The 13986-nt window shown below is 27.4% G+C and overlaps 2 protein-coding genes and 1 long non-coding RNA gene across 9 annotated transcripts; 1 reads left to right on the forward strand and 2 right to left on the reverse strand.

The window, feature by feature from the left end:
• Positions 1 to 260: 260 nt before the first annotated feature.
• Positions 261 to 1733, reverse strand: LOC132912044 (large ribosomal subunit protein bL21m). The gene is made up of 4 exons (XM_060969152.1): positions 1538 to 1733; positions 1004 to 1150; positions 579 to 899; positions 261 to 499 (listed from the first exon to the last, which is right to left on the reverse strand). The coding sequence occupies exons 1-4, from the start codon at positions 1635 to 1637 to the stop codon at positions 399 to 401; spliced, it is 669 nt and encodes a 222-aa protein (XP_060825135.1). The 5' UTR covers positions 1638 to 1733; the 3' UTR covers positions 261 to 398.
• Positions 1734 to 2067: 334 nt separating this feature from the next.
• On the forward strand, positions 2068 to 13131 carry LOC132912043 (cholinephosphotransferase 1). 7 transcript variants are annotated; one of them, XM_060969151.1, is made up of 11 exons: positions 2068 to 2451; positions 2776 to 2923; positions 3104 to 3226; positions 3303 to 3406; positions 4398 to 4532; positions 5410 to 5544; positions 6264 to 6395; positions 7560 to 7718; positions 7801 to 7926; positions 8012 to 8150; positions 11698 to 13131. In XM_060969151.1, the coding sequence occupies exons 1-11, from the start codon at positions 2215 to 2217 to the stop codon at positions 11772 to 11774; spliced, it is 1515 nt and encodes a 504-aa protein (XP_060825134.1). In that variant the 5' UTR covers positions 2068 to 2214; the 3' UTR covers positions 11775 to 13131. The 7 variants fall into 7 exon arrangements, with proteins under 7 accessions (XP_060825134.1, XP_060825127.1, XP_060825128.1 ...); XM_060969144.1 differs by lacking the exon at positions 4398 to 4532; XM_060969145.1 differs by lacking the exon at positions 5410 to 5544 and having other exon boundaries at positions 2069 to 2451.
• Positions 9361 to 11489, reverse strand: LOC132912045 (uncharacterized). Its single transcript, XR_009659139.1, has 2 exons — positions 10561 to 11489; positions 9361 to 10428 (listed from the first exon to the last, which is right to left on the reverse strand). It is a non-coding gene; the product is annotated as an uncharacterized LOC132912045 (long non-coding RNA).
• Positions 13132 to 13986: the final 855 nt, after the last annotated feature.

Here is a 13986-nt window from a genome sequence, read left to right on the forward strand (position 1 = left end):
CGCGCGGAGCACAAAGTTCTATTATATTTTTCCTGATACACTTTTTTTGGATTTTATTTTTTCTTATTTCTGAGGTTTGATATCCTAACTTCAAGATACTAGACCGCGGCCCGAATTTTGTATGTTTTGTATGCTTACAACGCTGTAATATTATTTCTTATTTTAGCATGATGTATTGTTTCCTTATATACATATATCTTATTAAAAAATTAAATTATTAATAATTAACATAATTGCAGTAATATTGGAAACATTAGAAATATTAGTAATTTTATTTATTGTATTTTATAACAATTTAAATAAATTTGAATTAACATTAATAGTAGATTTATTTCAGAGGATTGAAATTAAAAAATGTTGTTAAGTGGTGTGATACTGTACATTATGCTATTTATTATTTAATATACTCTATCTAAGCCTTCAACTTCTTTCTTTTTGTTGATATCTCCATTTATAATTATAGAGTTTATTCTTAACATTGTTCTGGGTATTCTGGTAACTGTGAAACAAATAGATGTATTAAATGGTATAGTTATACAATGTTTTGATTATAGCGTTGATTATGATACTGTTCTTACAATTTAATCTCCTAAATTGTTTTCTTGGTCTCATTCTGAAATGAGCTATGGTGTGAGACAAAGTCTTTTGGATTACAGTTGCATTAACTGTCACCAACTCCTTATTCAGTATAGGTCTTCCAACGAGTGTGAAATCTTTACCACCAACCAATAATACTTTTTCCAATTTTAATTCATCTCCTGGTTGAGGTGGCCAATGACCCTGAATGGTTATAATGTCACTTTCTGTGACTTTAAATTGTATTCCACATAAATGTATGACCGCAAATAAGCGGCCAACCGAATTAGTAGCTACTTGTCTGTTAATTTCATTGATCACATCTAAAAAGAAGAAGGAAGCTATAAAATTATCTAAATAATATAATTAAGAAATTAATATGAAAGTACATTGCATTAATATTTCTATATTTATTATATATAACTACCAGCAGCTGCCTTTTCTTTTTCTTCATCATAATTTTCAGGTATTTCTTCTTGATAGCTTGGTTGTGGTTTAAACCAAGGTAACTTATATCTGATTACTGGCCTGCGATAAGCATAACCAGCTACTTCTATCTCCCACAATTTTAATCCTGTAATAAATAATGCTTCTTTTGTATTTTACACAAATTTGTTATTTACTTATCTTTAATCGTTAATATTTATGTTTTGCTAGTATACAAATCAATATATAGTATAATATACAAACATATAATATTGATAATGGTAATAATAATAAATAATCTAATAGGAAAATGTAGTAATACAGTATTTACATTTTATAATAAACAATCACAGAATGCATAGTTAAAAGAACGATAATTATAAACCATTTAGTATGATGTGGTTTATTAAAAAATTACTACTAACATAACACATTATGAATTACATCAAACAAATTTCAGGTTATATAACCTAAAGTTTCATACAAACAAAGAAGCGAATCTTGTATTACTTTTACGGAAAAAATATTGACAAACCCGGATAATATTGTTTGTTTATCGAAGCAGGAAGAATCCTTCTAATACAGGTATTTGTGGCGAAATTAAATAGCCTGCTGAAACTACTGAGTGCCGCCATGATTTTGACTACTCGCTTTAAATTTGATAACTTAAAAGTTTAAGAATTTGAAAGAACAATATCTAAAATTGTAGACATATTTTATGAAACTAGAAAATAAATATAATAGAAGAGAATAGAGATGTCTTTCTCAATAAATGATATAAAAATAAAATATAATTATAGGAATCCGCGGCAAAATTTTAAATAGCAACTTTTAGTATATACATATATTTTTATCCGAAACATTTCTTCTCTGTCGAAATTAGAATATTTATATAAAAGAAATCATCCTTAATGACACATTATATAAATATTGTAATCTATAACGTCTTTTCCGTGAAATTTTTCATATAATACAAGTTGCCAGTGTTATAGTTGATGTATAATTTTAAAATAATATTTTGCACATGTGGAAGAAATGTAGTATTTTTGTTGATTTGGTTGTAGTTCCGGTTGGAACTAGTATGTGAAGAGATGTCGTACATGTTGGCGAACAGTTACTTGTTATGGTTAGCCATTGTGTTTTGAGGCATCGATGACTGTTGAAGTATTATAATCATTCTTAGTGTTCCCAATAATTCGGCCACGTCGAATTATGCAGTTTTATAAAGAAAAGCTTCTGTCACCTGGACAACTGAAACGTCTCAGTGAGCATAAGTACAGCTGCACGACAAACAGTCTTTTGGATGGATTTCTTCAACCCTGGTGGGACTGGCTTGTTAGCAAGGTTCCACTTTGGCTTGCACCAAATTTAATCACCATCGTGGGACTGATTGTCAACATCGCGACTACTTTGATTCTTGTATATTATAGTCCAGATGCTAAAACCGAGGTATCGTCTACATAACCTATTTTTCGTACTTACATATCATTTCCTGGATGACAGTGTAAAAGGTTGTGAAATCGAAAATTTGATACATATTCGATATAAATGTAAAAAATAGAATTGTCAACTTTTACAATTTTACATAAAATCATTCGTTAGAAGAAAATTTTGTATGTAATGGAGTATGACTGTGTATGTGATGTTTGTACAACAAATCTGTACTTGTGAAAATAATATTTTTTTAAACGAAATAAATATCTATTTATTACTTCAATATATAGATATAGTATTACTTTAATATATAGATATAATATTACTTTAATATTTTAGGCACCTAGGTGGGCTTGTTTTTTATGCGCACTTGGTTTGTTCATTTATCAAAGTTTAGATGCCATAGATGGTAAACAAGCAAGAAGAACAGGAACTTCAACACCATTGGGTGAATTATTTGATCATGGGTGTGACTCCATATCAACCGGTATGTTGCTTAAGTTGATAAACTCATGTGACCTTTAACTTATTATGTTAAAAATCTATATTAAAACTAAATATAGTGCCTTTATAAAGTAATGTAGAAAAAAATCTCTTTTATATCTTATATTACACGACAATGTTAAATTTCTGTAATCATGAATGAAAAATTGTGTTATTTTTCCAGTTTTTATTGCTCTATCAGCGTGTATAGCAGTACAATTAGGATATTATCCAACATGGATGTTTTTCCAATGCTTCTGTGCTATGACACTTTTTTATTGTGCACATTGGCAGACATATGTTTCAGGTAAAAAGTTTATAGATGTTAATAAGGATAATTTTATTAAATTTATTTATTTCACAATGTCATTGTTTTTGAATAGGTTCTTTAAGATTTGGCAAAGTGGATGTCACAGAAGCACAATTTACTATTATAATGATTCACCTTATTTCTGCAATTTTTGGGCCACAAATATGGATGATAGAGGTTGTATCTATTTTAATAATTCTAATTTTACATTTATATAACTTTAGAATATCTCATGTCAATCAACAAAATTATCTTATGTAATTTAGAAAACATGTTATGTTTAAAATGTTTCATTAATTTATTCATTAACGATTTACGAGACGCACAGGTTACATAATTAGAATATCTTATGTCAATTAATAAAACATTATAACTTTAATGTTATACTTATATGTTATACTGGTTGACTATTTGGTTTACCAATTTTTTGAGATACACAAATTATATAACTGAGTAACTGATTGTCATAAGATATTTTTTCTTTTCTTATTTTTAGTTTTTCAAACAAATATAAGCTTGTTTAGTATTAAGATTATTTAGTCACAGAAACTCGTTCTTAAGGCATAGTATCAGATTTTACAGTAAATTTAGGGGGCTTGTACATATTCTGCATAATTACATTTAAAAACTTCCAGTATTATAAACTTTTATAAGATATTAAGAACACAGAATGCTGAATACAGAATATTGAATCTTTTTTTTGAGTACGTTATATTATCATTTATTCATATTAAGTTCACCATGATTTTTCATTCAAACCTTCATCAAATGTTATTTTCTACTTTTGTTATTATCTATCTCATAATTTTCTCATGTTTGTTATATACATTATTATGCTATATATATATATATATTTATATATAAAATATAAGAATATCATGTATTATATGTGTATGTGTTATATTTGTTTATGTATTTTTGATTCATTTCGTCAATTTATACACTGGATAAAAGACGAATAGTAATTGAACAAATTGTAATAGTTAAAAAGTTAACTAATTACTGAATTTCTAATCTAACTGAAGATTTTCACTTTATGCATTAATGATTTTTGTATATAAGGAAAAACTAACGTTTCTAGTGAGTTCTGCATTTTTATCTCAAGACTCATGTTTATAAAATATTTGAGAATATCTTTGCATGAGTCTAACGAGATTATTTCTTACAGATACCATACATAGATGGTTTTATGTTTAAGTATTTAATAGGAGTTATGACAGTAATTTGTGCAATGGCAAACTTATATTTCATCTTTTCGGTGATTTTCACCGGAGGAGTGGGCAAGAATGGTTCAACTGTGGCTGTAAGTTAGTCAATTAGACTTTTGTTTTTGGAAGTATGGAAATGGGAGCAGCATGGCATGAGGAGCAGCGCTGAAATTACCTTTTTTGCTATGAAACTTTTTGTAACATGCATTTTATTTCCAAATTTCTTACTCATTTGTTTCCCTTCATCCAATTCTTTCTTACTTTCCTGCATCACATTGTTATTCATCATAAGTGCATCATAACTTACATTTGTACCTACAATTGTCCATCAAATTCATTCATATAGAGAATATATTAAAAGGTATTATTAAAATTTATGATATAATAGAGAAATAATATTTAGAATATATTCCTGTACTGTGCAAGGCTGTGTGTAAAAATTCAACTTACTTTTAATACTTGGAATTATGCTTTTGAAACAATTTCTATCAAAAAATGTTCAATAAATAACAATAAAATATTAGATAATATAATCTAGGTATATAAATTTATTATTATACTATGTAAATGCCTTAAAATTAATATATCCTTTTAAAATAATGAGATATAACACTAGAAAAATTTACATTAACTCCAAACAGTAAGCACACACATAATATAAAATTTATACTTTTATCATGATCATAATTCATTGGTTCAAAATGTAATTTTTCATCTCATCAGTTAAATTATTATAACGTAAATATTTAGAAATGCAAGTAGAAAATTGAGTAAAAGAGCAGCTCCTTCGTGCCTGATATTTTAATTTATTATTATCTCATGTACTGTAATGGGCCACAAGTGGAACTAACTCATATTGAAAAAAATTGAGAGTTACATAGAATAAATGTAAGATACAGAGTAAACTTAGGTTAAATTTTAATTGCATTTCTGCAATTTTTATAACGAGCGAGATTTTATGCGTTTGTTTAGATACCAGTGCTTGGTGTAGGCACAATCAGTAACTACGTAGCAGTATTCTTTTATGCAGGCTACATTCATGTATTCCTTGAATTCTGTAAAGTCTTTGAATCTGGTGGGATTGGAAAGAATGGTTCCACAATTGCAGTAAGTTTCAAAAATATAAACTCATCAGTTGTATATATGTAAATTTTCCATCATTAGCATAGTAATCAGATCTTTCTTCTTTTATATTGCTTGCCTATCTAGACCATTCAGTTATTGCTATCCATGTTAAAGGACAATTTCTGCATTACTAAATTTTATTTAATAATCTATATGCACATTACTTTACTACAATAAAAAATTCTTGTATGGTGTGCAGGCTATGAAAAAATACAGCTTATGTTTTAATATTATCTCCAAATGTAATCTCTCTTATGCAAATTTACCCTCTATTTTATTTAGGTGCTTACTAGCTATGGAGTTTTGCTATTTTAATGTAAACAAATAGTTACCTGTGTTGAATAGTGATCATATCATCTTTACATTAAATTAAAAAAATAAATTTTTTGGAAAAAGAGTGATATTCATGAGAAAGAGTATGTCAATATTTGTTTAGATGTAAGAACTTTAAAATAGATTTATTTTTTTGTTTTTTATTAAATTAAAAAACGAACGAATATTTTATATGAAATGAAAAATACAAAACCTTTAATTAAATGATTTTAACACCTTGTGAAGTCACACAGATTACTTAATGTATATCTGTTTTGAAGATTTGAAATTGTTTCAAAGGCAAGAAGTTCTCACTGGTATGTAATGAAATATGCTAGAGATGTGTTTAAAAGTAACTAATAAAAAGGTTTTTCGTGTCGCTTGCACAGTTGCCATACACTGGCACAGAGGTCAAGGTGTTTCCATTATGGGCTGCTGTGGGCATCGCTATTTTACTTGCACAGAGCAGCATATCCGTCATTCTTGCCGGTGGTGTCGGAAAAAATGGCTCCACCGTCGCAGTAAGTCAGTTCAAAAGTAATAAAATAATTGTGTAGTGCACTTTGCATTTTGTTTTGATTTAGGCCCATGTTATAAAAGAGTACTTGCTCTCTTACATATAACAATCTTGGCATATGTAATATATTAACATAAAACATCAACTATCTTGAACATTATTACTTAATATATATTGTCTGATGTATTCGAAATTCTAATGTTAAAAACATTTGTTATTTTTGATCAAATTACAAAATTAAAATTTAATTAATATGATATTACGAGATTGCAGCACAGGACGAATATTCAATACAACTTATTGTGTCATTTGTGTGGGTCTAAAATTTGCAAGAGCATCACACAGAACTGTTTACTGTATTTTTATTTCCACTCTGGTTAACACCTTTTCCTAAATATTTAAGAATCTGTATTGATACTCCATACATATTTTCTTCTTTTTAATATTCCCATCCATTGACTACTCCTTTCCTTCCACCAAATAGTATTTTAAGAAATTGCATGGATCCTTAGAAGTATATAATTTTATATAATTAATATAACAATTTTAGTTACTACATATATGCTTCTTTGTAAACTAACTTAGTGACTCTTTACGTACTTACATGACTTTGATAATTAGTATAATAATCTCAGTTACTATATGTTTTACTGCAACTAACTCTACATGAACTCTAAATAACTTTGCATTTCCTATGTGTGTTAAATCTGGGACCTACACGTGTATTATAATGTATTATGTTTCTTCCTTTCATTTTTATAAGAATAGAATTTAATGTAGTCTAATAGAATTTTATGTTGTCATATAGTAAACATATAGATGCTTTTTTAGCGTTTATAAAGATTTGCATTTTACATTGGAATATACAAATTGGACTATTAGTCCATCATATATAGCATGTAGTTTTATAATAAAGATGTAGCATTTTAATTAAGTATATATTATACAAATAAAATTTTAGTAAAAAGTATAGTACTTGATGTTTGCATATAAAGCGTATTTATATATTGTTCCTTTTATTAGAGATTGAATATTTTTAAGTAATCTTTATTATCGAATACTTAAACATTAAATTATAGGTACATATTTCATTTATAAAAATATATTACATGTTCAAATAGTACATTTATTGATCACTGATGTCTTCATAATATTTATTCCATTTCAGGGAACATCAGTTTTATCTCCAATTATTCCATTTAGTTTCGTGGTAGTACCAGCTTTTATAATTTATAGAAAAAGTGCCGAGCACGTTTATGAAAATCATCCTGCATTGTATATACTTGCATTTGGAATGGTTGCAGCTAAAGTTACCAATCGACTGGTGGTATGTATATCAAAAACCTAAATATTGATAATTTTATTCAATTTTTACGTTCTATATTCCATAGTATTGTTATTTATTATAGGTTGCTCATATGACAAAAAATGAAATGGAATATTTAGACAGTTCATTGATTGGACCAGCAATGCTGTTCTTAAATCAGTATTTCAATTTTTTTATCAAAGAATATTATGTTCTTTGGTTGTGTTTTGTAAGTCTTCTAATTTTTGCATAAATTTTATTGAACTTTTTTGAAATATCATTTTTATATATTTTACAATTATATGTGCTTTTAGATTTGGGTTACTCTGGATTTACTACGGTATAATACTCAAATTTGCCTTGAAATTTGCGATTATATGAAGATCAAATTATTTAGGATACCACTAGGAGATCATCGAACTAGTCTGGTTTCTAATACAGCTGAGAAAAATGGTACTAACAGGTCCCAACGTAATAGATTGCAAAAGAAACATCACTAGGATTTATTTGTGATAATAAATGCGCTGTATGATTCATTTTTTGTATAAAGGAGAGTTAACAATATAAGAAAATATAGAGATTTGATAAATTTTGTTATATCACAATTGTATATATACAAAGTTCAGAATAGTACAGATCATTTATTATCACATTAATTTCTAATCGCCGCATCTGATTAGTATTGAACATAAATAAGAGGTCTCATCAACATGGTTGAAAGTTTCTCACTGCTTGCCATCGATTGCAATCAGTTTGTTATCGACGAAAAAAGAATATATCATCATGTACCTAGTGATCAGAGTTACGATTAAAATCGGTAAAATCAATAAGATACATGAAACAATACGATATAAATACAGGAAGTGATATATAACTATTAAAAGAAAGATGGAAAAAAGACATGACATAAACTTTAAGTAACTTTATATTATTGTTATAAGTATTATAGCAATTTAATTAAATCAGTGAATGTGAATGATCTATTCAATTTTTATTTATTAATAACTGTATGAAGTTTATGTTTGGGAATGACGCAATTATAACGAACATTTGTTCTTTTTGCTGACCTTTAGATTACAAGAAAAATTTTTGAAGATAAACGAATTTAGAGAAGACGTTTTAGACGAATTTAGAAAAGCTTTTACTTATAATCATTAAAAAGAAAATAAAATTACCTGATTGTTTTTTCTTAGAGGTTGTGTTTAATGATATTGGTTATTTTTCGATTGGTATACTATAGCCATGATCTCATATAGAATATATTAGTAGTTCATTTACATGTTTGAAATTAAAGGACAGATAATTATTTCCTTCTAAAATTACAAATCTAATTTAAAAATATCATATATATACGTAATTATACGACGAATATCCTGATATTTCCATAGTCAATTACAAAATGTTTATAGTATAAATAAACTACCAAAGATAGTTCATTTGAGCTAAAACGATTCAATTTATGATTTATCTTATTCTTTTTTAACAATTTCAATTTTATATCATTCAAAAATTGTAAGGAATTGATGGAATGTTACTGACTAATCATTTTGTGTTTTGAAATATTTTTTTTTTTTAGTAAACATCGGTTTCTAACGAGTAAGGAACTATACAAGGAAAGGTACATAGCACAGGAAATATGCATATTGCTCAAGCAGTATGTAAATTGATATAATGTATTCTTAATTTACAATGATTTACATTCAGCTCAGGTCCGAGGCCTTAATATGCTCTTATGATTGCAACTGTATGAGATAGTTTACCAGGTAGAAGACAAAATAGCTGAACAATTTTTATTTAAGATGAATCTGCGTATATATTCTTATATTTATTTAGCGTAGCGCATTTTTCATGGTAAAATCTCTTTTGTTTACAAGACGTACAATATATAGATTCAACAATATCAATTATAAAAGATAATAATGCTTTAAACAGAAATTGTTGCTAACTATGTGCAGTAAATATACATATTTAGATTTTTAATACATTGTAATCTTTATGACTAATGGAAAGCAAATTTTTTATATAAATGTGCATCACATAATAAGGAATGGATCATATAATTACGAAATTAATTACAGTATAGATCATTAAAAGTTATTTTAACAGTTATTTAAAGTATATTAATTAAACAGAAAGATTTTAGATCAGTGATATATCTATTATAAAATTTATGACGAGTAAAAAGTCGTGAGGACTAGTGATATAAATTTAAAATATAAAGACGTATCCTTTCACTACATTGTATTTTAAGAAATATCCGAAACTGTTCAAGAAATGGTTTCTTTACAAACATAGATACGAGCAATCTAATTACTGTGCATGAGAAATTACCATTTAGTTCAAACGTTTCATTATAGAGTATTACAATTATATAATTCTGTTGTTTTACAAAAGTTTTGAATTTTTACAAGATCATTTGAGATTTTCAGAATGACAATATTTCAATGAGACTTTCCTGCAACATTGCCTGATAAAATAAATAATGTATCTAATAATCTAATGTAACGTATCTTGGTTTTTGTTCACAAAATGTAATATACTTTCCTGATAAATAATTTTCGTATCACATGCTATCTTTTATTTGTGCGTTTTCATTGAACAAAGCTTGATGTAATGGTCAAAATCTTTGGAGTTACATTCCCATTCTCCTATCTTCAGATTTAATCCGTGTTAATCCTTCCAAAATGGCTTGCAAAGGTGATTCTTTCAAATAAATTCTAAATCTTGCTTTCTAAATAAAAAACATACCATTATAGTTTTCAAAATACTAATTCGCATGGTGCATTATTCTATTTTATTTTAAATGTTTGTATTGTTCCTTGTAAATTTTATAGTAGCACATTAACAATACCTTAATTTGTACCTTTGCAATTATATTAACCAACAATAGCTTGACAAATTGTTTTTGCATTGAATCGCATTGTTAACATTTAGCATGTTTGTGGAACTTTTACACAAACCCACATTTTATCAATTCACTAATTGATAGTATACAAAATCATATTGTTTAAAATTTCATTTTGTGAATAATACCTAATACTTATTTTCTCATATAGCAAAATGTTAATTAAAAAGTACGATAAAATAATGCGATAAACACATTATTCAATATTAAAATATATGAAGAACTAGTATCATTTTAATATCTTATTTATGTTTTAACATCTTATTTTTGATATGATAAGTTGTAATAATATGAGATATAGATACAAACATTACGAGGTACGTAATAAAGCAAGTAGAGAATTGAAGCATGTGAAGATTGCATTTGCATGACTCTGCTTGTTTGCTTGGTCCTAACGCCTTGTCGAACGCGTTCAGGATGTTGTACGATATCTTAACATTTTAATTTATATAACACAAACCATTTCGGTATAAACTGTACAGAGTATAAGAAATCAAGAAAAGACTTCTGAACACGGTCGTTGATTGATATACATATGTATATATGAAACGCTGCCAAGTATGAAGAGGGAAAGGTTTTGGCAACTCTGTACTACTTTATCTCACTTTTATCAAAAATACAAGTGTAGAACTGATTACGATATCTTTTCAATCAAAATTGCTCTTATTGATTGCCGAGCCTTAGTGAATATTAATGTAATGCGTGGTCTGTTACAATATTGGGCATAATATTTATTTAATATTAGGCAGTGTTATAATGTGTTACTATATTTAGTATAACATGTTAATCAAGTATGTGCGAATAACAAATTTTAATATTTTTATAGTTTGCTATATTTTAATAATTTTAATAATTTTATAGTAATTAGTTTAATGGTTTTCCACTATTCTAACTACTTATGTCTTATGTTTCGTATACCACTGTAATTTGGATTTATATTTTGGATATATTTTTTAAATTATAGATAACAGATGCAAAACATCTAAAAGAAGATTTCACGTTTTTTTAAATTATTCACATTGTAACAAGATATTCGCACATGCAGAATGTCAATGTACTTTATTCGTTGGTATGCATGAATAGTTCTGTTCACAGTTCGCGCGATGGTGGAACAAGAGCCTCTGTTAGACGAGGATTATCATCACGGATCTGATACTACCCTCGACCTATGACGGTTGAAATTCATCAGCGTAAAGATAATTATTTCGAAACGCAGGGTTACGTAAAACTTTTTTTGCAACTTTTATCATTACTCTTTCATTGCCCATTAACAAGTACAAATACTAGTCTCTTTCTAGAATGAAAATTAATATATTATACTGTATATTAGCAGTACTACAGTTTCACGTGGCCTTGATACCCATCTTGAATCATAATTTTATTATGAAATTTGAGATGCTGGATAAAGGAAAGAGTATAGATTATATAGCAGAATGAAGCAGGGTAGTTACATTATAGGAAGTGAAGTTTAAGTAGAAGAGAAAGTTTAACCCTTAAAAGCTATTATCGAAATTTCATTTTAGTATTTCAGTATTTTAATTCATGTGGACAAAATATCATATATTGTTTATTTTAGAAATTAATAAATTACCATTGAATATTGGATGAAAAATGGACATTATTGTAATGCTATCATATGATAGTATTAAAATAAAATTCGCACAGCATAAAATTTTATATATATTAGCCTGTAAGGGTTAAAGAGAGCTTCGCGTGGTCCTTTTTGGCGTAGGAGAAAATTAAAAATAAGAATTCTAATTTTATTGATAAGTGTATCGTGTTGTACGAAACTGTTTGGTTCAAAAGTGTTTGATGAAGTAAGATAAGAGTATTTCCTGTGATAGTTTTATAGGGACAGCGAAGTACATTTTCGTTATTGGTGATCAAACAACGAAGGACTATAGTTATTCCTACAAAGTCGGAGACACTTCGAATTGTAAAATAAGATTCATGTATTATTGATAACGTTTAAAAATTTGTATAATTTTATAGAAAGATATAGAAAGGATAGAAGAACTTAAAGAAAGTAAAGTGACTTTTGTTTTAAAGAAAAATTGTTAAAAACAATTCTAAAATGGATAAGGTGAACATTTTTTAATGTTGTCAGGATGAAATAGCATTTAACACTAGCACACTAGCGTAATAAAGAGATACTTGTTCTTTTTTACTAGTTGTACGACTTCCAGTCTTTATCAACATTTTTGTGATCTCTTAAATGGAGATAGTCGAATTATTTAACTAAAATATTAACGACGTCACAAATGTTAGAGAAAAGAAATAAGAAGGATAATAATAATAGAAATAAGTTTGTATAAATAAACAATTTGTAATATATTTATTTAATAAGAAGTAAGATATGAAATTTTACCAGATTTAATTTTAAGTTAATGTTAAGTTCAGAGAAACGTTATAGGTATTAATTATATGGCAAATTACATCAGAAGTTTTATGTTTATACATTCTATATACTGTAAACTGCGATCATTGTAATTTATGCGAACAAATAAAATTTTAATTGCCATTCTGTTATTTTCTTATGTTTTTTTTTTTTCGTTTCGTTGATGAATTTTCATCAATATCTAGTGAAATGAATTTTGTCGAATCGTTGAGAATATTTTCTCGCGTTCGAAAGTAGAACAAATTCGAATAACGATTAAAAACTGGTTCAACCCTCGCGCCGGAAACTGGGCCAGGAGTAATCACTATTTCCCGGGAATTCGGTCACCCATAGTATTTCATGATGCCTTGTAAAAATATCCTTGGGATAATCCGTGCAGGAATGTACTTTATTATAATAATCTACCACCTATGGTCTAATATATATCGCAGTTGAATATTTGTTTAGAAGATCTATTTGCAATTTACTTTGCAATGACAAATGAAAAAAGAAAGCAAAGAATGCCTTTGAAGACACATATAAATATTATTTTCTCATTTTATCGATAATCATTTTTTTATTCACTGTAATTCGATAATTATCTACAATCTATTTTACAACAACTTTGAAAAATTTCTGGGAATTGGGAGATGTAAGAATATTTCCTTTTGATTTTATAATCAGGGAAAAGCGACATTCGTTTACACAGCCTATTGGCAAATGAAATATTAAAATAGCTATTTATATAAATTTGAATTTTTCTCAATAAGCATATCAAACCCTTTTACTTAAATTTGTAAAAAGAAGATATATGTCTTATTGATTTTTTCTGTTTGTATATCTCTAATCTTCATTCCAATTACATTTTATTCGCCATTTTTCCATTGGGAATCATATTTTATCTGATAGTACTATATCTTTGTGAGACACCCTGTATAGCATGTTAGGCAATGTTACATTACGTAGTAGTGCGATATTGATCAATCAGATGGCACGTAACGTGTCCC

The sequence above is a fragment of the Bombus pascuorum genome, chromosome 11 (assembly GCF_905332965.1).
Source record: "Bombus pascuorum chromosome 11, iyBomPasc1.1, whole genome shotgun sequence".
Lineage (NCBI taxonomy): Eukaryota > Metazoa > Arthropoda > Insecta > Hymenoptera > Apidae > Bombus > Bombus pascuorum.

Bases quoted from the DNA above. Each gene is read 5' to 3' on its own strand.
- LOC132912044 (XM_060969152.1), bottom strand. From the start codon at position 1,637: ATGGCGGCACTCAGTAGTTTCAGCAGGCTATTTAATTTCGCCACAAAT. The intron at 1,151-1,537 runs GTTTGTCAATAT...TATTTATTACAG, and splicing joins AAACAAACAATATTATCCGG to GATTAAAATTGTGGGAGATA. The intron at 900-1,003 runs GTAGTTATATAT...TCTTCTTTTTAG, and splicing joins AAAAGAAAAGGCAGCTGCTG to ATGTGATCAATGAAATTAAC.
- LOC132912043 (XM_060969151.1), top strand. From the start codon at position 2,215: ATGCAGTTTTATAAAGAAAAGCTTCTGTCACCTGGACAACTGAAACGT. The intron at 3,227-3,302 runs GTAAAAAGTTTA...GTTTTTGAATAG, and splicing joins TTGGCAGACATATGTTTCAG to GTTCTTTAAGATTTGGCAAA. The intron at 4,533-5,409 runs GTAAGTTAGTCA...GCGTTTGTTTAG, and splicing joins AGAATGGTTCAACTGTGGCT to ATACCAGTGCTTGGTGTAGG.